Below are 26,700 nucleotides of genomic sequence, written 5' to 3'. Positions count from 1 at the left end.
CAAGGACATAGGCTGAAGTGATTATTTGGACATTTGATTCCTAATTTACTTAGTTTGGGAAAAATCTTGTGGACTTGGTCCTGTCCTGCACTATTCCATGTTCTAGACTCCCAGTAGAAATTGTTTAGAATTATTTGTATTAATATTGCTAAGCCACGGCCAACGAGAGGGGAAGTGTAAACATGCCAAGCATATCACTTATATTTGCATACAGTACGGCAAAGAACTGTAGCATCAAAGATGGCGCGGTAGAGTCTGACGTTTAGCTGCGTGCCAGGAGTGGAGAGGTCAAAGGTAGAAAGAGCCACGTGCTGCCCGTTGCGGCTCACGATGGCGCGGTTCTTCCGCGCGTTGTGGAAGGCTATCGGGAGGGGTGCAATTCCTGAGGAGAAAAGGAAAGAGGCGGTGCTCGGCAGATCAGTCAGTGCCTGGGCGTCAAGCTACAGCACGGCACCCACTAAAGCGGCCCTCCGCATTCCCGGCATGGATTATCAGGTGAGCCGGACCGCCACACATTACACCGACGGGGAAGGGGGCCCTAGGGTCAGGACCTAGGGAACCGGGATTGGCGGCAGGGTCGTCACGGGAGGAACACCCTCGAGACCCGCGCCGGTCGGGACGGGGGTGGGGGCGAGTGGTGGATGGGGACCAATGCCGGGGTCAGGGGGGCGAAGTGAGGGGAGGGGGGTGTTGGCGGACCTGGACCAGGATCAGGTCCAAAGGAGCGGGTGAGAAACCGGGACGGGGCGGGAAGACCCACATAAAGTATGGGGGTGGGTTAGTAACGATGCAAACGGCCTCGGAGCGGAGCCTGGGCATATTTAGATGGTGTTGGCCACTAAGGAGAGTACGGAGCCGGTTGGAGACTAGGTAACACCAGCAACTTTGATGTGTGTTGCGTCCGCTGCAGAGTTGGTTCTTTCCCGCCAAAAGGTGCTGAATTTGGCACAGGTCGCCAGCTGGGGTGATCTGAGCAGATGTTTCCTCAAACTTTCAGGAACAACCTGTCTTTATTTTCTTAATGATCCGGAGCCGAGCTCTGACGGTTGGCCCTCAATACGCTCAAGAGTACGTTCCATTCTAGTTTTTTCCAGTGCAGTAAAGTTTTATAAGTAGCGGTTTGCAGTATTTAGAAAAAGTGGATGAGTTCTTGTTTCTGTTTGTAAACTATTTTACATTGCGTGCTGAACACAGGTGGGTTATTTGAGTTAGAACAATACCATTTTCTGTATCATAGGCTGTTCTTTCCCTTCAGAATTAAACAGACATTTGTTCGTGAGGAGAAAAGTACAGTTAGTAAGTTAGTTTCCTGTTAGATAATAAAATGAAGCAGCAAATTCCTTTAGCTTATTTGAGAAGAATATTTTATAATCCTGTTCTGCGTTGTATTTGTGATTTCTTATCACCTCACAGGGTGAAAAGATTTACTTGGATGTTCACTCCCCCCCCCCCACCCCACATTTTCTCTTTTCCCCTCGTTATTCGGCAGTAAGCATGTACCACCAAGATGAAGGACAGCTTGTATCCAACTGTAATCAGACTTTTGAGTGGATCTCTTGTATTCTTCACAATCTACCTCGTTACAATCTTACACTTTACCTGCACTGCACTCTTTCAGGAGCTTTTACAGTGCCTATAAAAAGTATTCTCCCCCCTCTCCCCCTAGAAGATTTCATGTTTTATTGCATTGAATCACGGTGGAACTAATTTAGCTTTTTTGACACTGATCAACAGAAAAAGACTCTTTCATGTCAAAGTGAAAACAGATCTCTACAAAGTGTTCTAAATTAATTACAAATAGGAAAAAAAAATTGATTGCGTAAGTATTCACCCCCTTTAATATGACACCAAATCATCACTAGTGCAGCCAATTGGTTTTACAAGTCATATGATTAGTTCAATGGAGATTACTGTATGCAGTCAAGGTATTTCAATAGATTGTGGTAAAAATACACTTGTACCTGAAAGTTCCAACAGCTGGTGAGTCAGTAAGCTGGTAAAATTCCGCAAAAAGGTTATTGAAAAGCCTAAGTCAGGACATGGATACAAGAAAATTTCCAAGTCACTGAATATCCCTTGGAGTACAGTTAAGTCAGCCATCAAGAAATGGAAAGAATATGGCACAAATGTAAATTTGCCTGGAGCAGTCTGTCCTCAGAAACTGAGTGCAAGAAGGGGACTAGTGAGGGAGGCCACCAAGAGACCTATGACAACGCTGGAGAAGTTATAAGCTTCAGTGGCTGAAATGGGAGAGACTGCATACAACAATTGTTGCCCAGGTGCTTCACCAGTCACAGCTTTATGGGAGAGTGGCAGTGAGAAAGCCACTGTTGAAACAAACTCACATGAAATCTGGTCTAGTTTGCCTGAAGGCATGTGGGAGACTGAAGTCAGCCCGAAGAAGTTTCTGTGGTCTGATGAAACTGAAATTGAGCTTTTTGGCCACCAAACTAAATACTATGTTTGGCATAAACCAAACACCACACATAAAAATGTTAAAAAATAGGAGCAGGAGTAGGCCATCTGGCCCATCAAGCCTGCTCCACCATTCAATAAGATCATGGCTGATCTGGCCATGGACTCCTCTCCACCTACATGCCTTTTCCCCCATAATCCTTAATTCCCTTACTATGCAAAAAAATCAAAAACATACCATCCCTACCACGAAGCATGGTGGTGGCTGCATCGTGCTGTGGGGATGCTTCACTGCAGCAAGCCCTGGAAGGCTTGTGAAGGTAGAGGGTAAAATGAATGCAGCAAAATACAGGGAAATCCTGGAGGAAAACCGGATGCAGTCTGCAAGAGAACTGACTTAGAAGATTTGTTTTCCAACAAGACAATGACCCCAAGTATAAAGCTAAACTACACAGGAACTGGTTAAAAACAACAAAGTTAATGTCCTGGAGTGTCCAAGTCAGATTCCAGACCTCAATCCAATTGAGAATTCGTGGCTCACGATCCCCATACAATCTGACAGAGCTTGAGCTATTTTGTAAAGAAGAATGGGAAAAATTGCAGTGTCCAGATGTGCAAAGCTGATAGAGACCTATCCCCACAGACTCAAGGCTATAGTTGCCAAAGGTGCATCTACTAAATACTTGAAGGGGGTGAGTAATTATGCAAATGATTATTGTGTTTAATAATTGTAATAAACAGACCAATTTGTATTCACTTTGACATGAAAGAGTTTTTTGTTGATCTTGTCAATAAAGCCAAATTAAATCCACTGTGATTCAATGTTGTAAAACAATAAAACATGAAAACTTCTTGGGGGGGAGGGTGAATACTTTTTATATGCACTGTATATTTTATTTTCCAACAAAACAAAGAGATCTGCTACTTTTGAGAGCCAAATATAATAAATTATCTGCTGATAAAGCTGTGAAAAGATTAATGTGGCTGAAGCAATCTTATTACCATCAAGGAGAAAAAGCGGGTAACTTTTGGCATGGAGAATTAAAAAAAAGCAGTCAAACAGAGCAATTAACAGTAAAACAACCTCTTCAGGAAGCCTAACAGTCGACTCACTGGAAATTAATAACAGTTTTAGAGAATTTTATAAACATTTATATAGATCAGAATACCCCCAAGCCTCTGAAGAACGGGACACATTTCTTGATCAGTTTCAATTCCAGACACTGACAAAAGATGCAAAAAAGGAGTTAGATAGAGGTATAACAATTGAAGAGATATCACGGGTTATCCAAAATACCAACAGTGGCAGCCTACCAATTGAATTCTACAAACCATTTCAAAAAAAATTACTAGTCCTACTCTTAAATATGTATGATGAATCTTGTCGGAATGGAACTCTTCCACCCTCTTTAAGGCTGGTAATGATAACGCTAATCTTGAAAGCAGACAAACCGCCTACAGAATGTTCCTCATTTAGACCGAATAGTCTAATTCGATCGGACACAAAAAATACTTTGTAAAGCCTTAACAAGAAGATTAGATCCTTATATCCCACATCTAGTTCATAATGACCAGAATGGTTTTGTGCAAAAATGCCAAGGATTCCATAATATTATACATAATTCAACATAATATTGAAAGGCATGAACAATGTTGAAAGGCATGGACAGAGAGGATGTGGCAAAGTTGTTTCCCATGATGGGGGAGTCTAGTACGAGAGGGCATGACTTAAGGATTGAAGGGCGCCCGCCTTCGATAGAATAGAATGGCTATATTTATTTAATGTATTGCCTAGATTTGTATTTGGAAAGAACTTCCTTAAATGGATTCAGATTTTGTATACAAATCCAATAGCCAGTGTCTTAACAAATAGTATAGTTTCTAATCCAGTCATCTTGAGGTGATCCACTCGCCAGGGATGTCCTTCGTCACCGATGTTGTTTATGCCGGCCACAGAACCCCTGGCTATGGCCATAAGAATGCAGACAGGCCTGTCGGGCATCCAGCGAGGAGAACAGGAACATAGAATATCCTTATATGCTGACGACGTGATTCTTTTTTTTAAACAAATTTATCTGTCAGTATTCCAAATTTAATGCAACTCATTGAATTGTTTGGGCAGTTCTCTGGTTATAATGTAGCCCCCTGGCCAGCCTCAGGGTCACTCGGCTCGCTGTCATCTAGGGAAACAGCCCTCGGCCCTGCCAAACTGGGTAATAGTTTGTGTGGATGCTCTGTGATGTACCCCACCCCGCCCAAATAACAGACAATACACCAGATACGATTAAATGATTTACAATTTATAGATATTACTGGAACTATATAATTAATAGAGAATAAAATATACAAGGAAAATAAAAGGCGCCACACTTGTCAAAGTTCAATCTCTTCATGCACAGTTGGAGCTCCGGACCCCTCTTCTTCACCCTGCAACCCCTCGGACCACCTCGACCAGCTGCCTGGGACCAACAACGGTGGTCGACCAGACGCTCCGCATGAGTCCGTCTCCTTGCCGAACACCCTCCTCGGGGTCCGACCCCGTTAGCGGACATCACCGCACCTGGTTCATCCTCTGTCCCTCTCTCCCGCCTTCTGCCCCAAAACCCCACGCATACAATAGCTTACAGATACACCAAAAACTTAACAACTATCGCAATTGGTTCATAACATCTTATCAGTAACGTGATTCAACAAACTGCTAGCAGGAAGGACTTTCTCAGCGTTTAACATAACAAAGAAGCCATTTTAATTAGCCTACACAGTAACATAAGAGATGAAACCCCCTTACAATAACATTAACAACTCAAAATCATCAATACTATTTTTGAACAAAGACTGAAACCAGTCATAATAACCCCATTTATAAATGCAAAGGAAGGATTTACCTACCCTGGTGTCAAAATTACCCCTGAAATTAAAACCATCGTCCCAACAAACTATCATCCACTAGTGGGCGAAGTGAAGGAGACATTCGATCGATGGATATCAATGCCCGTATCAATGATTGGCCGTATAAACATGATCAAAATGAATATATTACCAAAATTTCTATACCTTTTTCAATCACTTCCTCTCCCACTACCAAAATCATTTTTGATAAGCTTAATAGTATTTTCAGTAAATTCATTTGGAATAATAAAAAATCTTGACTGAGACTTAGGCTGCTATACCTGCCTTATGAAAGGGGAGGGCTACAGATCCCGAACCTGAAATGGTATTATTGGTCTGCTCAGTTACGTTCTGCAATGTTTTATCTCTCAGTGGAGGCCCTTCCAGCCTGGGTGAATATTGAACAGGCGTCAGTACCAAACCTCCCATTAAAGCTCCATCAATACTCTGCAGACCCAAGAAATCTGAAAAGAACAACCAAGAACCCTTTCCTCAAAAATACTATTGACATCTGGTATAAAGCACATCAGCATATTAAAGATACTCCTCCCATCTCTCGCTTCTCCCCAATATGGGGCAATAGTAGGGCAGGAAGAGCAGATGGTGGTTTCACAATCTGGGCAGACAAAGGTGTGCAGAAAATAGAGGACCTTTATGTGAATGGTAATCTTATTACATTTGATCAATTGTGTCAGACACACCATATTCCTAAAATATTTGCAACTGAAACATTTCATACTATCAAAATATAAGCATTTAATATCTGAACCACCACTATCACATCTTGAAAATCTCATACTTCTAAATCTAAAGGGGAGGAGTCAGAATTCTTATCCTATACAGCTTTGATGCTATATGATAAGGAGTCCACCATTGACAGGCTAGAGGCATGGCGACTGGATGTTCAAGAAGACATAAAAGAAATTGAGTGGGAAATGGCATGCAGTGGAAAGCGGCCAGTGAGTGAGTGGGCCAGTGAAGGAGTGGAGCTTTGAGGCTTTGACTCAAGAGATTCTGGCAGTTTTGGCAGTTGGACTGTGCAATCAAGTCAATCAAGATTTTAATAGCTCAGCAGAAAGCAGTTGATTAGGAAGGGAACAGTTACTCTATTGGGAGTATTCTATAGGCCCCCTGGTAGCAGCAGAGATACCGAGGAGCAGATTGGGAGGCAGATTTTGGAAAGGTGCAAAAATAATAGGGTTGTTATGGGCGACTTAAACTTCCCTAATATTGATTGGCACCTGATTAGTTCCAAGCATTTAGACGGGCCAGAGTTTAAGTGTGTCCAGGATGGATTCCTGTCACAGTATGTTGACAGGCTGACTAGGGAGAAGGCCATACTAGATCTAGTATTAGGTAACGAACCAGGTCAGGTTACAGATCTCTGTGGGTGAGCATCTGGGGGACAATGACCACTGCTCCCTGGCCTTTAGCATTATCATGGAAAAGGATAGAATCAGAGAGAACAGGAAAATTTTTAATTAGGGAAGGGCAAATTATGAGGCTATAAGGCTAGAACTTGCGGGTGTGAATTGGGATGATGTTTTTGCAGGGAAATGTACTATGGACATGTGGTCGATGTTTAGGGATCTCTTGCAGGATGTTAAGGATAAATTCTTCCCGGTGAGGAAGATAAAGAATGGTAGGGTGAAGAAACCATGGGTGACAAGTGAGGTGGAAAATCGAGTCAGGTGGAAGAAGGCAGCATACATGAGGTCTAGGAAGTAAGGATCATGTGGGTCTACTGAGGAATATAGGGTAGCAAGAAAGGAGCTTAAGAAGGGGCTAAGGACAGCAAGAAGGGGGCATGAGAAGGCCTTGACGAGTAGGGTAAAGGAAAACCCCAAGGCATTCTTCAATTATGTGAAGAACAAAAGGATGATAGGAGTGAAGGTAGGACCAATCAGAGATAAAGGTGGGAAGATGTGCCTGGAGGCTGTGGAAGTGAGTGAGGTTCTCAGTGAATACTTCTCTTCGGTATTCACCAATGAGGGGGAACGATGACAGTGAGGACAATATGAGTGAGGTTGATGTTCTGGAGCATGTTGATATTAAGGGAGAGGAAGTGTTGGAGTTGTTAAAATACATTAGGACGGAATATTCCCCAGGCTGCTCCATGAGGCGAGGGAAGAGATTGCTGCGCCTCTGGCTAGGAACTTTATGTCCCCGTTGTCCACGGGAATGGTACCAGAGGATTGGAGGGAGGCGAATGTTGTCTCCTTGTTTAAAGAAGGTAGTAGGGCTAGTCCAGGTAATTATAGACCAGTGAGCCTTGCGTCTGTGGTGGGAAAGCTGTTGGAAAAAATTCTTAGCAATAGGATCTATGGGTATTTAGAGAATCATGGTCTGATCAGGGACAGTCAGCATGGCTTTGTGAAGGGCAGATCGTGTCTAACAAGCCTGATAGTTCTTTGAGGAGGTGACCAGGCATGTAGATGAGGGTAGTGTAGTGGATGTGATCTACATGGATTTTAGTAAAGCATTTGACAAGGTTCCACATGGTAGGCATATTCAGAAAGTCAGAAGGCATGGGATCCAGGGAAGTTTAGCCAGGTGGATTCAAAACTGGCTTGCCTGCAGAAAGCAGAGGGTAGCGGTGGAGGGAGTACATTCAGATTGGAGAGTTGTGACTAATGGTGTCCCACAAGGATCAGTTCTGGGACCTCTCTTTTCGTGATTTTTATTAATGACCTGGATGTGGGGGTAGATGGGTGGGTTGGCAAGTTTGCAGACGACACAAAGGTTGGTGGTGTTGTAGATAGTGTAGAGGATTGTCGAAGATTGCAGAGAGACATTGATAGGATGCAGAAGTGGGCTGAGAAGTAGCAGATGGAGTTCAACCTGGAGAAGTGTGAGGTGGTACACTTTGGAAGGACAAACTCCAAGGCAGAGTACAAAGTAAACAGCAGGATACTTGGTAGTGTGGAGGAGCAGAGGGATCTGGGGGTACATGTCCACAGATCCCTGAAAGTTGCCTCACAGGTAGATAGGGTAGTTAAGAAAGCTTAAGGGGTGTTAGCTTTCTTAAGTCAAGGGATAGAGTTTAAGAGTCGTGAGGTAATGATGCAACTCTATAAAACTCTGGTTAGGCTACACTTGGAGTACTGTGTCCAGTTCTGGTCGCCTCACTATAGGAAGGATGTGGAAGTATTGGAAAGGGTACAGAGGAGATTTACCAGGATGCTGCCTGGTTTAGAGTATGGATTATGATCAGAGATTAAGGGAGCTAGGGCTTTACTCTCTGGAGAAGAGGAGGATGAGAGGAGACATGATAGAGGTATACAAGATATTAAGAGGAATGGATACAGTGGACGGCCAGCGCCTCTTCCCCAGGGCACCACTGCTCAATACAAGAGGACACGGCTTTAAGGTAAGGGGTGGGAAGTTCAAGGGGAATATTGGAGGAAGGTTTTTTTTACTCAGTGGTTGGTGTGTGGAATGCACTGCCTGAGTCAGTGGTGGAGGCAGATACACTAGTGAAATTTAAGAGACTACCAGACAGGTATATGGAGGAATTTAAGGTGGGGGGGGTTATATGGGAGGCAGTGTTTGAGGGTCGGCACAACATTGTGGGCCAAAGGGCCTGTACTGTGCTGTACTATTCTATGTTCTATGTTAAAAGCCCAAAAACAATCAATTAACACGAGAATGAAGATATTACAATACAAATGGCTAATGAGAACTTTCATTTATTCTACCTCTAAAGATTTAATTTGTTTTTACAAAGTTTCCATCTCTATTTTTTGTTGTTTCTCCTCTAATATATGCCTTCCATCTCGTGCTGGCACTAGTTTGATCTGTATTTAACTCAAAATAACTATATATTTTAGTTCCCACAAATTTAACAAAGTCTGGGCTTTGTAGCCATCTCACCTGAAATTGCCAGTTAGGGGGACTGTGAATAAATTTCTCTATATGAATACTTAATGAAATAGCAGCATGGTCGCTTATTACTAGGCTATCATACCAGCAACTTTTAATCTTTGGTAAGAGTTCTCTTGAGACAAGAAAATAATCAATACGAGAACGAGATTTACATATACTTGAATGACAAGAGTATTCTATTTTGCCAGGATTTTGTTCTCTCCATACTTCAACCAAATTTATATCCACAATGTATTGTTTCAGTAATTTTCTAGTTTGTGCCTTATAGGTATCATAGCCTGTAGAGCGATCCATTGCTGGGTTTAAAGTACAATTAAAGTCTCCTCCAATGATATAAAAGCCTCGTAAAGTGGACACAGTAAGGAAAAAATCTTCAAAAAATTTACGATTGTCCTCATTTGTGCCATATATACTGACTAAGTTTAATGTGAAAGAAAGGATATTACCTTGTGTAATAACATACCTTCCAGCTGAGTCTTGGATTATTTACATAATTTGAAATGGTGTTGTTCTATGAATAAGTACACCTCTAGCGTAGTTGTATGTTGCATATATTACTCGGCCAGGCCATCTATTCCGTACCAATTTAATATCTGAGACTGTCAGAGGGGTTTCTTGAAGAAAAATTATTTTAGACTTAAGCTGTTTGATCCTATTTATAACCTGTTTCAATTTGGTTAACTTCTTTAGTCCCCTAACATTCCAGCTTGTGACTTTTATATTAAAGGTATCCTGAGTGCTTGTTTGTTGCATATATTTTTTTTAGGCATCCGTTAGTCTCGTGAGACCATGGATTTGTGTCTTGGAAGGTTTTCAGGGAGCAGGCCTGGGCAAGGTTGTATGGAAGACCGGCAGTTGCCCATGCTGCAAGTCTCCCCTCTCCTCGCTACCAATGTTGTCCAAGGGAAGGGCACTAGGGCCGATACAGCTCGGCACCGGTGACGTCGCAGAGCAATGTGTGGTTAAGTGCCTTGCTCAAGGACACAACACGCTGCCTCAGCTGAGGCTCGAACTAGCGATCTTCAGAACCTAGACCAACGCCTTAACCACTTGGTCACGTGCCGACACTGTTCCATACATAGTTCATGTCAATTATACCAGGAAAAGGAATAAGAAGTATTACTGCTGTGTTGGGTGCACGACATACATAAAGAAAAACAAAAAACGCATATACATTTACACATATAGACATTTGAACTCTTGAATTCCCCCTGTCTTACTCAAAACAAAAAAAACTATAGGGCTTGTGCTGATCTACTCTATGGAGTAGCAGCTAAACTATGCAAACCTAACTCCATAGGCGACTAGTGGTGTCCATCAACCATGCACCTTATTATATCTTGAACATTATATACTCAACCCACTTAGCATAAAAATAAAATCAAAGTAGCCACTGAACTGTATGCCAGTATTGCCTATTATAAATGTTCATTCAGGTCTATGGAGTTCCATCTCAATAGAATTAAGGTTTCAACAAACAAAATTGTTATAAATAATTAAAAATAGGCAAAATAATAAAGGTATTTTAAAGGACCCCCATCTTGCATGGATTATGTTGAAATCTGCGGAAAGTTCCTTTTTCGACGAACACTCTTCTGACCGTGTTGAACTCATTTCACTGTCGCATGGTCTCAGCTGAGAAGTCCTGAGCTTGTACTTTATACTTTATTGTCGCCAAACAATTGGTACTAGGATGTACAATCATCACAGCGATATTTGATTCTGCGCTTCACACTCCCTGGATTACAAATATTAAATATTAAAAATAGTTAAAATTAGTAAATATTAAACATTTAAATTATAAATCATAAATGGAAAATAGAAAAATGGGAAGTAGGGTAGTGCAAAAAAACCGAGAGGCAGGTCCGGATATTTGGAGGGTACGGCCCAGATCCATTCAGCAGTCTTATCACAGTTGGAAAGAAGCTGTTCCCAAATCTGGCCGTACGAGTTTCCCTCATACGTGATATTACGCTGTTTAGTGAAGCGGAAAACAAACTCCCGATCCTGAAATCTCAGGAACTGAATGAGAACCGCTCTGTTCTGGTTTGGTTTCGGCAGTGCTAGAGTTCGGTGAACTTTTTCTAGAATGAAGGATCTGTCGGTGTCTAGCTCTAGCCAGTGCGGCGACATGTTTTGTATGAACTCCAGCAGTGGTTGGTTTCCGTCGGCGCCCTCCTGGAAGCCGAACAACCACAAGTTTTCCCTTCTACTCCGATTCTCCAGGTCTTCGGTCTTGGATTGCAAGTAGGCGATTCATTTCATGGCGTTGGTTAGTTCAGTCTTGTTCTTTTCCAGGTGCTCCTCTGCCGCCATTATTCGGTTTTCAGCCTCTTCCATCCGTGTAGTATTAGAAGCAACATTTCGCTTCACCTCTGACATACTGTTTTCCAAGGCAGCAACAGAGATGGCCATCTCACCCAGGTGGTCATCTATGCTGTCTAGTTTGGATCCAGATCCTCCAAACTCAGAGCGAAGTAACTTTAGTTCAGCTAGCACCGCCGTTAGCTCCGCCATGTTACTAGTAGCTTCTTCGTCTTGCTCTGTCGATGGAGTGTTGATTTTCGGTTTTTGGCAGCTGCATCTTCAGGTGAAAATATCACAGTCCTTGATTGTAGTCATTTTTGACATAGTCCGAGTTCAGTTGGTATTGTTAACTTAGGGTTTTAAAGTTGTTTAGTGCAAGGTTGTACAGAGCCTCCATGTTAAGCTGCCAGCTTGGTTCGTGGCTCCATCCGGGTCCCTGTATATTTTACATTGTTATTGTTTTACCTTATTCTAGCTCTTTGCATTGTGTACTAATTTGATCTGTATGTAAGACAAGCACTTCTCTGTATCTTGGTACATGCACCAATAGTAAATCAGTACCAATAATACAATACCTTGGAACTAAAAGGAGCTTCTCCCACAGTATACGGAACAGCAGAAGCAAAATGAATAATGGAAAGATTGGTGAAAAGCAAACTTGTGTATCTGAAGGCACATCTCTCTTGATGAAAATGGGATGAAGGGGTGTGAACGGAGGCAGAAAACAACACAGAAATCCAACCTGAACTTGGAATCACTTGTTTACCGTTCTAGTTATGAAGCTGATGGTTTGGTTCCGTGGTTGTGGCTGTCCTTCAATCCCCTCACTCAGCGTGAATGTTGATGACCAGTGTCCCTGCTCTACAGCAGTAATTATTAATACAAATCATGAATAGGCTACCAGTCAGTTTCCTTCTCTAACCAGACCAGTAAACTTAGTATAGAGCAATAAAGGCTTCCTTCATTTTTACATTGGAATATTAAAGATCATATTTCAGAAATATTTACATTTATTTTAACCACTTCTCTCTCTCTCTCCATTCTGCAATTTGAGAGTCTGTCAGAGGGCCTTCCCTGCTTTGGCATTGGCAGTATGTAGCTGGGACACTTACTTCCAGATGTGTTTTTTTTTTCTAGATACAAGTTCTCTGGCTCCTCTTTTGACTCCACTATCACCACTGAGTTTCTGTTTCAGTTTTCCTGTATCTGTCATAGTTTAAAAGCTGCGTGTTTATTTATTTATTGGGATACAACGCAGAATAGGCCCCGCCGGTCCTTTGAGCCGCACCGCTCAGCAACCCCAGTTTAACCCTGTCCTAATCACAGGACACGGGACAATGACCAGTTAACCTACCAACCTTGGACTGTGGAAGAAAACCGGAGCAACTGAAGGAAACTCACTCGGTCTCAGGGAGAACGTGGAAACTCCTTATAGGATGTAGTGGGAATTGAACCCGGGTCGCTGGTACTGTAAAGTGCTGTGCTAACCACTATGCTACCATGCCATCCTGATGGTGTGGGGCTATGTTGCCAATAGATTGTTTATCTCAGATGTGCAGTGAATGTATGAGGACATGTATGGTTGAATATCCTGGTAACAGACAATATTCTATGTCTGTACGTGAAGCTTGGGCACTTGCATCTGATGCTGAAAGATGCCTAAGTCCTAGTAATGAATAATGCAAGAAGTTTTCCTGGTCAGAATGACTCAGCATTACACAAACTAATTCAAACTTAATGTGCTGTGGCCACATCCTTTTGCATAAACAGCCTGGCACATTGTGTGTTGTTATGCATTCATGGAGAAAGTTTGAGGCAAAGTACAAAAGCCACATTTAGCACTGACTTTTCTTCCACATTTCATTACTAAGTAAAGCCCAGAATACTACTTGATCAATTCTGTATTTACAACACTGGTGACAGAAATGATTATATAATAATTCCAATTTGTTGAGGTCGTCTGTACACTTAATTTGCTGTTCAAAATACTATCAGTAACAGATCCAATAACAATATCAAGTGCTGTAACGCTCTACCAAATGTCGATGAATATGCGAGATCTGTGACTGGCTACGTAGAGAAGTGCATTGAGGATGTCATCATTATTAAGCACATCTATGTGAGGACAAATCAGAAGCCGTGGTTGACAACAGAGGTCTGCGCACAGTTGAGAGGTCAGGATGCTGGCTTCAGATTGGGGTATAAAACAGCTTTCAGGTCAGCGAGAGGTGCACTTTCCTGTGCCAACAGGAAGGGAAAATGGAATTATTATATAATCATTTCTGTGACACCGGGGACTTGTGGTGCATGTGGGAGGGCACTCAGATCCTAACAGATTACAAGCCCGTCCTGCATGTCAATGACAGTAACGCTTCCCTTCCTGATAGGCTGAATGTCTTTTACACTCAGTTTAATGTACGGAACGATGTGTCGACGAGAAAGGCCCCTGTACCCTCCTGAAAAGCAGGTAATCTGTCTGACTGCAGGTGATGACAGGGTTAACCCACGTAAAGCAACTGGTTATGGATCCCATTAAGTCCCATCTTCCTGCTACATTGGACCCTTTACAATTCACTTATCGCTCAAACCAGTCCTCTAATGATACCATAGCTTCTGCCCTCCACTCCATCCTGTCCCACCTGGAAAATGGTCCCTCGTGTGCCAGGATGCTGTTTATTGACTTCAGCTCAGCGTTTAATACAATCATCCCTCAAAGCTGGTGGATAAACTGTCCTTGTTGGGTCTCAACACTTGTCTCTGTAACTGGATTCTGGGCATCTTGACAGTCAGTCCGTGTTGGTGGAAACATCTCTAGCTCCGTTATGCTGAACACCGGAGCTCCCCAAAACTGCGTGCTCAGCCCGCTGCTGATGCATGACTGCATTGCTATATCCAGTTCAAATGGAATCATCATCTTCACTGATGACACAACAGGCTTTGGCCTCGTTAACGACCATGAGACGGTGTACAGAGAGGAGGTAGAGTGGCTGGCAGAATGGTGTGAGTATAATTTGAGTGTCACCGTGAGATGATTGTGGACTTTAGGAAGGTGCAGGCTGACCACTTCACATACACAGCTCCTCTGTGGAGAGAGGAGTACAGAGTTTCTGAGAGTGTATGTAACGGTTGATCTCACCTGGTCCCTTAAGACCACCTCTTTTGGCCAAGAAAGCACAGCGTTTCCATTTCCTGAGGAGATTGATGTGAGTGAGCCCTCCCCTGACCCCTATTCTAACCAGTTTTTAGAAGAGCACCATCTAGGGTGTCCTGACAAGCTATGTCTCCATTTGGTACAGGAATTGCAAGGAGTCTGACCGCAAGTTCTTGCATTCCTTCATAGGGACTCCTGAGAGGAAAATTGGGGTCTCTTTTCCACCCATTCAAGACATTTATCAGGACCTCTGCATACACAGGGCCCTTAGCATTGTCAGTGATCCCTGCAATTCATCCAACAATTTCTTTAACCCCCTACCATCAGGCAGGAAATGCCATAGTTTTAGGGCAAGAATTGTTAGGATGGGAAACAGTTTTGTCCCCCAGACCATAACACTATTGAACTTCCTGCCACCATCCAAGTGGCATCATTTATGAAGCGCCAGTAGTGTTATACTGTTTACTTTTGTGTCAGATGCACCTTATTGTTAATTTTACTTGTAATATTACTTTGTGTAATGTGTGCTGTGTTGTGTACCTTGGTTCAGAGGTTTCATTTGGTATACAAGTGTACGTTTGAAAATTTAGAGCTATAAATATAGCTGGGGCATCATAATGAAATTGTGTCTTTCCAGAATTTGGATTTACATTGTTCTGGTGCATTGAGTTAGAAGATGTATTTTTGTCTGTTCTGCTGTGCGTCAGTTGTTCTTTATTTGGTCCGAGTAGTGCTGTATAAAGTACCACGTTGTATTTGGTATGAAGGAGAACAATAGTGAGTATCTTCCATCTTACCTTTTGAGGAAACAGGCAGCCCTCAGGTTATTTCCTCAAAACCAAGGAAATTATTGGTCTTTAAGAAAAGAAAGTCAGGACAGAAGAACTCCTCGCTGAAGTGTTGGTAGTGGAGAAATTTGCGCAGTTTCAAGTTCCTGGGCTGCAGCAGCATAGGTTATCTTTCCTGGGTCCAACACATTGATGCAGTCACAAAGATGGCACACCAACAGCTGTACTTGCATTTTTGAGGAAGTACGGTGTGTCACCAAAGACTTTCAAATTCCCGCAGGCATACAGTGGAGGACAGCTGACTTTTTCCATTGCTGCTTGGTATGGAGACCCCAATGCACAGGATAGCAAAAGTCTGCAGTGGGTTGTAGACAAAGCCAGCTTCATCATGGGCACAACTCTCTCAAGAGGTGGTGCCTCAAGAAGGTGCCCCTCACCATCTGGGACAAACATCTTGGGAGAAGGTACAGGAACTGAAGACCCACATTCAATGTTTTAGGCACAACTACTTTCCCTCTATAATCAGATTTCTGAATGGTCCATGAACACTACCTTGTTATTCCTCTTTAGCACTTTTTTTTAATGTCTTGCTCTGTATTGCTGATGCACAACATATGTCACTGGTGATAAATCTGATTCTGATTCCATTCCTAAGAACTGAACTGTTTGTAAGACAGGAATGAACAGCTGCAACAGGAGAGTGGGTAGGAGTGGTGCTTGGTGGGGAGAGAAGGCATGCGAAAAAGCTCTCAAATCCATCTTGCCAATCTACCAAACACTGGGATGACCATCAGTTGCATCCTTGTAACCTGTGGAAGACCTTTTATTTCTCTTTCTTTTTCTTTTAAAAAAAAACACTTTCAAACGTCTGAAATGCACTGGATGATCACCTTATCTGAGACGCTTTGTTTTGACCTGCCCGCTGCCTTTTCTGTTAAATTCCAGGATGCAGTACAAACATTGAACACCTTGCAGACCAATGCCAGCACTTTGGAGCAGATCCGTCGGGAACGTGGTCAAACAAAGGGCAGTTTGGAAGCAATGAAATCCTTTATATGGCGAGCTGGCATGACGGTAAGAGCAATTAAGCATTTGAGATGGGTGGCAAAATTCACCTCATTACCGTCAGTATACTATACCCTAAAGATAGACTTCCATTCATTCAAGCCCTTCACCCATTGGTATGTGGGAAGAGTAATTTTCTTAATTTCTTAAATATTGATTGGCATCTCCCTAGAGGAAGGGATTTAGATGGGGTGGAGTTTGTTAGGTGTGTTCAGGAAGGGTTCTTGACACAATATGTAGATAAGCCTACAAGAGGAGAGGCTGTACTTGATAAGATGTGAGAGAATAGGACTAATCAAGTGTGACAGTGGAAAAGTGTGTATGGAGCCAGAGGAGATAACGGAGGTACTTAATGAATACTTTGCTTCAGTATTCACTACGGAAAAGGATCTTGGCGATTTATAGCCGATTGAAAAGCTTGAGCATATAGACATTAAGAAAGTGCTGGAGCTTTTGGAAAGCATCAAGTTGGATAAGTCACTGGCACCGGACGAGATGTACCCCAGGCTACTGTGCAAGGTGAGGAAAGGGATTGCTGACCTCTGGCGATGATTTTTGCATCATCAGTGGGGACAGGAGAAATTCTGGAGGTTTGGAGGGTTGCAGATGTTGTTCCCTTATTCAAGAAAGGGAGTAGAGGTAGCGAAATTATAGACCAGTGAGTCTTACTTCAGTGGTTCGTAAGTTGATGAAAAAGATCCTGAGAGGCAAGATTTATGAATATTTGGAGAGGCATAATATGATTAGGAATAGTCAGCATGGCTTTGTCAAAGGCAGGTCATGCCTTACGAGGCTGATTGAATTTTTTGAGGATGTGACTAAGCACATTGATGAAGGTAGAGCCGTAGATGTAGTATATGGATTTCAGCAAGGCATTTGATAAGGTACCCCATGCAAGGCTTGTTGAGAAAGTAAGGAGGCATGGAATCCAAGAGGACCTTGCTTTGTGGATTCAGAATTGGCTTGCCCACAGAAGACAAAGTGTGGTTGTAGACGGGTCGTATTCTGCATGGAGGTCGGTGACCAGTGGTGTGCCTCAGGGATCTGTTCTGGGGCCCCTTCTCTTCATGATTTTTATAAGTTACCTGCATGAGGAAGTGGAGGGATGGGTTAGTAAATTTACTGATGACACAAAGGTTGGGGGTATTGTGAATAGTGTGGAGGGCTGTCAGGTTACAGTGGGACATTGATAGGATGCAAAACTGGGCTGAGGAGAAGTGGCAGATGGAGTTCAACCCAGATAAGTGTGAGGTGGTTCATTTTGGTAGGTCAAATATGATGGCAGAATATAGGATTAATGGCAAGACTTTTGGCAGTGTTGAAGATCAGAGGGTTCTTGGGTCCAAGTCCATAGAACACTCAAAGCTGCTGCGCAGGTTGACTGTGTGGTTAAGAAGGCATACGGTGCATTGGCCTTCATCAACTGTGGGATTGAGTTTAAGAGCCTAGAGGTAATGTTGTACCCACTTGGAGTACTGTGCTCAGTTCTGGTCACTTCACTGCAGGAAGGATGTGGAAACTATAGAAAGGGTGCAGAGGAGATTTACAAGGATGTTGCCTGGATTAGGGAGCATGCCTTATGAGAATAGGTTGAGTGAATTCGGCCTTTTCTCTCTGGAGCGGCAGAGGATGAGAGGTGACCTGATATAGGTGTATAAGATGATGAGAGGTATTGATCATGTGGATAGTCCGAGGCTTTTTCCCAGGGCTGAAATGGCTAACATGAGAGGGCATAGTTTTAAGACGCTTGGAAGAAGGTACAGAGGAGATGTCAGGGGTAAGTTTTTTACTCAGAGAGTGGTGAGTACGTGGATTGGGCTGCCGGTGACCGTGGTGGAGGCGGATATGATAGGGTCTTTTAAGAGACTCCTGGATAGGTACATGGAACTTTTAAAAATAGAGGGCTATGGGTAACCCTAGGTAATTTCTAAAGTAGGTACATGTTTGGCACAGCATTGTAGGCTGAAGGACCTGTGTTGTGCTGTAGGTTTTCTGTGTTCTATGTTTCCAGTAGAGAAGTTAAGCAATTGGATCCATTGTGTTGTTTTTGCATGTTTCTTGATGGTACCCACCTAGAACCAAGTAATGTGGTGTGCTATGGAAGGATGACAGAAAGAAGATAGCAACCTAGGTCGGGGTCTATATGCATGTGAGGGAGGTGTTCTCAATTTCTCAATGTTTGAAAAGGGGAAAAACTAATCAGGTAGTTCTACTTCTGCTGAGAAGTACAGTATTGTGCAAAAGTCTTAGGCACATTTATATCACTAGGGTGCCTAAGACCATAGTATGGTACTGGTGCACAGTACCATAATTGTCAACGTGGAGTTGAGGGCAAGTTTGCAAATCTGGTGAGAGCAAAGGATGTTGCGAATAGTGCGGGAGGTGTGTGGGACAAGTGGTGGAAGAGTGCCAGGGGTGGGCGGGGGTGTTATGAGGGTGCAGATACACCCAGTCCTGAGACACCAGGTAAGGTCATTTGATCCAAACAATTTGTTTATTGATCATTACAGAATTTCTCTCTGGTGCCACTCGCTCCCTCTCCTCTCCCTTTCCCTTTTCCCAACCATGATTCCCCTCTCCCTGCCCCCTTCCCACTCTCAGTCCACATTAGAGACCCATATCAGAATCAGGTTTATCATCGCTCACATATGTCATGAAATTTCTAGGAAGATGCTGCCTGGCCTGCTGCGTTCACCAGCAACTTTGATGTGTGTTGCTTGAATTTCCAGCATCTGTAGAATTCCTCGTGTCATGAAATTTTTTTTTTTTGGTGGCATAAAATTACTACAATATTATGCAAAAGTCTTGGGCACCCTAACTATATATATGTGCCTAAGACTTCTGCACAGAACTATATATAGTTGTCTGAAGTCATTAGGTCTATATCCATGAATCCACCACTTTCTTGATTCTTCTGCAAAATGTAATCTTTCAAATGATAGTCATAGAGCAGTAGAACACAAACAGGCTCTTCAGCCCATCTAGTCTGTGCTGAACTGTAAATCTGCATATTTCCATCAACCCGCATCTGGACTGTAACCCCCCCCCCATACCCCTCCCATCCATGTACATTCAAATTTCTCTTAAATGTTGCATCTACCACTTCCGCTGGCAGCTCGTTCCACACTTGCACCACCCTCTGAATGAAGAAGTTCCCCCTCAGGTTTCTTTAAATATTTCACTTTTCACCCTTAACCTATGACATCTAGTTCTAGTGTCACCCAATGTCTGGAAAAAGCCTATTTACATTTACCCTATCTATTCCCTTCATAATTTGGGTTATCAAATCTCCCCTTATTCTCCTACACTCCAGGGAAAACTGCCCTAAAGTATTCAACCATAACTGGTGTCCTCAAGTCCCAGCAGCATCCTCGTAACAAAGAAGAGAAAATCTGCAGATGCTGGAAATCCGAGCAGCACACAAAATGCTGGAGGAACTCAGTAGGCCAGGCAGCATCTATGGAAAAAAGTGCAGTCAACGTTTTGGCCCAGAACATTGACTGTACTTTTTTCTGTAGATGCTACCTGGCCTGCTGAGCATCCTTGTAAATTTTCTCTGTGCCCTTTCAGTCTTTTCTTTCTTTCTTTTTAAATCTTTTTATTGAGTAAGTATACAAAAAAGGTAAGCCATATAAACATTAATACAATGTTAAAGTATAATAAAATTCCAAAAGATAACAATACCAAAAAGAAAATACTACAAACAATGTAATTTAAGCATAAGAAACCAAGATAACATAATAGTATACTAGATTTTATGTATATCAATGGAAAAAAAAGAAAAAAAAACCCCAAAAAAAAAAACCCACCGTGCAACTAACTAAAAGCAAAGCAAAGCAATGGGCTAACTTGAAACCAAACAGAGTTAAACTTAAAATCACGTCCTCAATCCCGACCTCCATTAAAACAGTGAAAAAAAAACAAGAAGGGTAAATATTACATTAAATGAAAATATCGAATAAAAGGTCCCCAAATCTGTTCAAATTTAAATGAAGAATCATAAAGGTTACTTCTAATTTTCTCCAGATTCAAACATAAAATCGTCTGAGAAAACCAAAAAAAGGTAGTTGGAGCATTAAGCTCTTTCCAATGTTGTAAAATACATCTTTTCGCCATTAAAGTAAGAAATGCAATCATTCTACGGGCTGAAGGGGAAAGATTACTAGAAATTTTAGGTAGTCCAAAGATAGCAGTAATAGGGTGAGGAGAGATATCTATATTTAATACCTTAGAAATAATATTGAAAATATCTCTCCAAAAAGTTTCCAAAGTAGGGCAAGACCAAAACATATGAGTTAAAGAGGCTATCTGCCCCGAACATCTATCACAGAAAGGATTAATATGCGAGTAAAAACGCGCTAACTTATCTTTGGACATATGTGCTCTATGAACCACTTTAAATTGAATTAGGGAATGTTTAGCACAAATAGAGGAAGTATTAACTAATTGTAAAATCTGCCCCCAATCATCCACAGAAATGGTAAGCCCCAATTCCTGTTCCCAATCTACCCTAATCTTATCAAATGGAGCTTTCCTAAGTTTCATAGTAATATTATAAATCATAGCCGATGCACCTTTCTGACATGGATTAAGGTTAATTATCGAATCTAAAATATATATAGGAGGAAGCATTGGAAAGGAAGAAAGTATAGTACTTAGGAAATTTCTAACTTGTAAATATCTAAAAAAATGTATTCTTGATAAGTTATATTTATTAGATAATTGTTCAAAAGACATAAGGGAACCATCTAAAAATAAATCCAAAAACCGTAAAATACCCTTAGTCTTCCAAGTTTGAAAAGCGCGATCCGTAAAAGAGGGAGGAAAAAATATGTTACCTAAAATAGGAATCGCTAACCCGAATTGATTAAGATCAAAAAATTTTCTGAATTGAAACCAAATGCGCAAAGCATATTTAACTATCGGGTTAGAGACCTGCTTAAGGCGTTTCGAATCAAAAGGAAGAGAGGAACCTAAAATAGAACCAAGTGTATAACCCTGAACAGATTGTAATTCCAATGCTACCCATTTAGGAATAGATAGTATGTCCCGGTCGAGTAACCAAAATTTCATATGTCGAATATTAATAGCCCAATAATAAAATCTAAAGTTAGGTAATGCTAAACCTCCATCTCTCTTAGCTTTCTGTAAATGTATTTTACCCAGTCTCGGATTCTTATTCTGCCAAATAAATGAAGAAATTTTAGAGTCAACTTTATCAAAAAAAGATTTAGGAACGAAAATTGGTAATGCCTGAAACACATATAAAAATTTTGGCAAAAAAAACATCTTAACTGCATTAATACGACCAATCAAAGTTAAATATAAGGGAAACCATTTAGATGAAAGTTGAGTAATATGGTCTATTAATGGTAAAAAGTTAGTCTTAAATAAATCTTTATGTTTACAAGTAATTTTAATCCCAAGATATGAAAAGTAATTATTAATCAATTTAAATGGAAATTTATAATATAAGGGAAGATGTTTATTAATCGGAAAAAGTTCACTCTTACTAAGATTTAATTTATAACCTGAGAAAAGACCAAATTGTGCTAATAACTCTAAAACAGCAGGAATGGATCTCTCAGGATTAGAAATATATAAAAGTAAATCATCAGCATAGAGTGATAATTTATGGGACTTTAATCCCCGAGTTATCCCAGTAATATTTGAAGATTCTCGAATAGCAATTGCAAGAGGTTCTAATGCAATATCAAATAATAGGGGACTAAGAGGACAGCCTTGTCGAGTACCACGAAAGAGAGGAAAAAAAGGTGAGTTTAAGGAGTTAGTACGAACCGAGGCTACAGGGGAGTGATATAACAGTTTAATCCAGGATATAAATTTCAAGCTAAAATTAAACATTTCAAGCACCTTAAATAAATAAGGCCATTCTACTCTATCAAAAGCTTTCTCGGCATCTAAAGAAATAACACACTCAGGAACATTTTGTGAGGGAGTATAAACGATATTTAACAATGTACGAATATTATAAAAAGAGTAACGACCTATAATAAAACCCGTTTGGTCTTCCGAAATAATAGAAGGAAGTACTTTTTCTAGTCTATTTGCTAATAACTTAGAAAAAACTTTAGAATCAACATTTAATAAAGATATTGGTCTATAAGATGCACATTGAGCAGGGTCTTTATCCTTCTTTAGTATTAAAGAAATTGATGCTCTATTAAAAGATTCCGGAAGTTTACCAAGTTTCAAAGAAGCCTCAAAAACCTTATAGAGCCAAGGAATCAATAAGGAAGCAAAACATTTATAAAATTCAACGGTAAACCCATCAGGGCCAGGAGCTTTCCCCAGATTCATAGAAAAAATAACATTCTTAATCTCATCCATTGTAATGGAAGTATCTAATAAAGAAGACATATCCTGTGAAATCTGAGGGAAGTCTAACTTATCTAAAAAATCATTCATATATTTAGAATCTCGAGGAGACTCTGATTGATATAAAGAAGAATAAAAATCACAAAAGGTTTGATTAATCCCCACATGATCCAATATCAATCGATCATTTTGGTTATAAATCTGATTGATTTGAGATTTAACATAATTAGATTTCAATTGATTAGCCAGCAGCTTGCCAATTTTATCACTGTGAACATAAAAATCACTTCTTGTTTTCTTTAATTGGTTTACAATCGAGGACGAGAGTAGTAAACTGTGTTCCATTTGAAGTTCAGTTCTTTGTTTGTATAGCTCCTCAGAAGGAGCCATAACATATTTCTTATCAATTTCTTTAATCTTGTCCAGAATTGCCATCTCCTCCTGCTTCTGTTTCTTCCTCAAAGCAACGGAATACGAAATAATCTGACCCCGAATATAGGCTTTAAAAGTGTCCCAAAGAGTGTTAACCGAAATATCTTCTGTATGGTTAATTGTAAAAAAAAGCTCAATCTGTTCATTCATAAAATTAACAAAGTCCGAGTCCTGAAGCAACAGCGAATTAAAACGCCATTGTCTATTGTTTGGTATATTGGCCATAATTTTAATAGAAAGCTTAAGTGGAGCATGATCCGAAATGGTTATAGAATCATAATCACATTTAATCACTGAAGGAATGAGACGAGAATCAATGAAAAAATAATCAATTCTTGAATAGGAATGATGAACATGTGAAAAGAAGGAAAAATCTTTTTCCTGAGGATGCAGAAAACGCCAAATGTCCGTCGACCCAGAATCAGAAAGGAAAAAATTAATCAAATTTGCAGATTTATTAGGTAAAATCCGTAAAGGAGCCGAACGGTCCAAAGCTGGAGATAAACAGGTATTAAGATCTCCGCCCCAAATCAATGAAAACTCGTTCAAATTCGGAAACTGATCAAACAATGATTTATAAAATTCCGGACAATCCATATTAGGAGCATAAACATTAACCAAAACTACTTTTTTATTAAATAGTAAACCACTAACCAATAAAAATCTACCATTCGGATCAGAGATAATATCCTGTTGTATAAAAGTAACTGAGGAGTCTATAAAAATAGAGACGCCTCGAATCTTAGCATTGGAGTTCGAATGAAATTGTTGTCCCTTCCAGAATTTGAAAAAACGTAGTCTGTCCCCCCTCCGTACATGGGTCTCTTGTAAAAATAAAATTTGTGCTTTAAGTCTCCGGAACACTTTAAAAACTTTTTTCCTTTTAATAGGATGATTAAGACCATTAGTATTCCAGGAGACAAAATTAATAATAGACTCCATAAATCCTAAAGTCAACCCATAACAAGGAGGATTGACAATAGGCGCGACCCACAAACCCGGAGAGGAAACAGAACATACAAAAGATACCGGGGAAAAGGACGCAACCAATACTTCAATAATGTATATAGCCCAAAGAGAAACAAACTAAAACGTGAAGCCCCTCCCACCACCCCCCACCCCAAGACCCCAAGGCGAAATCTAAAGCAGACCCGCCAGAAAGAAGCAAGCGCTAAAACTACCCCCATGACTTCCGGTATACGCTCCCTAAAAAAAAGGTATAAATATGAAAAGATTCAGCTAATTGTAAAACAGTAAAAAAATAAGTAAAAAAAAAGTTAGCTCAATTAAAATACACACAGAACAGAACAAAAGCCGGAAAGTATATATTAAAAAAAAACCACAATAAACCTCAAACTCATGAATAGACACAGCAACAAAAAAAATAGGATTATTAACATAAAATGATTATAAAAAGCAAAACAGAATAAAATTTAAAAAAAAACTACAAAATTTAAGGCCGCACAGGAAATACGTAAGATGACAAAAGGGAAGTAACCACCCAGAATCCCCTGGGAAAAGAAAGAAATGACGCAGTTAAAAAGAAAGTTTAGCAGCCATATTAAGAAATCGAAAGTAAACTTTTCTGCCCAAATAGGGCACAGAAAAGTTAAAACCAACCAATTCACAGCCTCCGATCAACGGAGAAAATTAAAAAAAAGGCAATTAAGATGTTGAAGATGAAAGTTGATCCAGATAACTCTGGGCATCCGATGGAGAATCAAAAAAACGAAGGGCTCCATCTAACATGCGAATCCTTAGACGTGCAGGGTACAGCAGCGCTGGTCTTAAATCCATCTTATAGAATTCCGACATCACGGATCTGTAACGGACCCGTTGGTCCCAGATTGGTTTACTGAAATCTTCCACGAATCGGAACTTAAGATCCGAAAAATCAATGAAACCTTTAGATCGAGCGAATCGAAACAGTCTCTCCTTGTCTTGAAAGTAATGAAAACGTAAGATAACATGCCTAGGTCTATCTGACCTAGACGAGTATGATGGGATTCTGTGAACACGATCCAGTAGCGGTGGTTGGTCAGGAAATACAGTAGGGAATGCATCTTTTAAAAGTTGGGAGAAATATTTCATAGGGTTGTTAGCTTCCACGGCTTCCCTGACGCCAATCATTCGTAAATTCTGCCGTCGCATTCTAGATTCCAAGTCAGAGTTTTTAAAAGTCAAAAAGTCAAGTTTCTTCTTCATTACATTAATTGTTTCTTCGACTTTCCCCATCTTAAGCTCACTTTGTTGCGCGGATTTTTGAAGATCAGATATAGCCGACTGATGTTCCGCAATACATGTTTGCATCTTATCAATTAAATCGGCAATTTTCTGGAACTTAGTTGAGATTTCCGTATGAATCAGGTCTTTAACAAAGCCCATAATTTCTGTACGAATCATCTCCCTAACAGAGGTTGAAATTTCCCTCTGAATTAACTCCGATATCGCTTTCAAAGTCACCGGTGATTCAGTCGGAGGGAGATCCGTAGCTTTCGGTTTAACCGGAGGTTTACCATCCTTGCCGTCTTTCCCGTTCTTAGACATAGCCGATCTCAGTATCATCCAATTGTCAGAGAATTCAGTTTAATTCAAAGTATTGTAAAAATTGATGCCTTAATAGTTAATTAAAGTATAGCTGACCATAGAGAGAAAAAACTCAGAGGTAATGGAGCGAGTCAAGAACGCGACTTCACTCCATGAGCGCTACCGGAAGTCCCCCCCTTTCAGTCTTATTGTTATCTTTCCTTTGGGTTGGTCTTGCCCCTCAATGGGCTGTACGATGTACAGCTCTAAAACTCAATCCCTGATTTCTTTCTACAAATTCTTCTACAATACCGTTGCCAGTTTGGTTTGTGCAATCAATATGTAGATGAAAATCTATCATGATATTGAAGTTCCCTTGAGATACATCCATAATATTTACCCATTTATGCCCTGACGTATTGAGAGGTCACATTTTGGGGGCTATAGATTACGGCTGCTGTATTCTGTGATTTATGATTTTTAACCCAGTCTGTTTCCACATCACTATGTGCTGCTATTTCACATGACTACATACTGTATCATGGCTCAGTACTACTTGAGTACCTTCCTTGATTAACAACACCTCCCCATGTCCTTTCCTGTTTACCCTGTTCTTTTGGAACACTGTATGACCTGTGTCCTGTGTTGACAGATTGAAGAACTGGACCAGCTTGCCATCATTCATGTGACTGGGACAAAGGGCAAGGTTAGTCCTTAAGTGTAATTCGAAAGAACAAGAGCACTGTGAATACAACTTCTTGTTTTGTTTTTAAGTAATCTGCATCTAGGTGGAGTGCTAATTGGCCTGATGATCTTGATCCAGACACAGTTCAGGGACTCAAAACCCTTAGATTTCCTGATACAATTCCTGTTCTTGTTTTTTTTCCCCTGTTGAAGGGAATT

At 40.9% G+C, this 26,700-nt stretch overlaps 1 protein-coding gene across 1 annotated transcript in view; it reads left to right on the top strand.

Annotated features, from left to right (window-relative positions):
* Positions 1–282: 282 nt before the first annotated feature.
* fpgs (folylpolyglutamate synthase) overlaps positions 283–26,700 on the top strand; it is a 74,256-nt gene continuing 47,838 nt past the window's right edge. The window contains exons 1-3 of the mRNA XM_063073534.1: positions 283–495; positions 16,381–16,509; positions 26,450–26,503. Coding sequence (XP_062929604.1) covers positions 331–495; positions 16,381–16,509; positions 26,450–26,503 — 348 coding nt within the window. The 5' untranslated portion in view covers positions 283–330. The remainder of the gene's footprint in view (positions 496–16,380; positions 16,510–26,449; positions 26,504–26,700) is intronic.

Source organism: Mobula hypostoma, chromosome 21, assembly GCF_963921235.1.
Source record: "Mobula hypostoma chromosome 21, sMobHyp1.1, whole genome shotgun sequence".
NCBI lineage: Eukaryota > Metazoa > Chordata > Chondrichthyes > Myliobatiformes > Myliobatidae > Mobula > Mobula hypostoma.
This window is presented reverse-complemented; position numbering and strand designations above follow the sequence as displayed.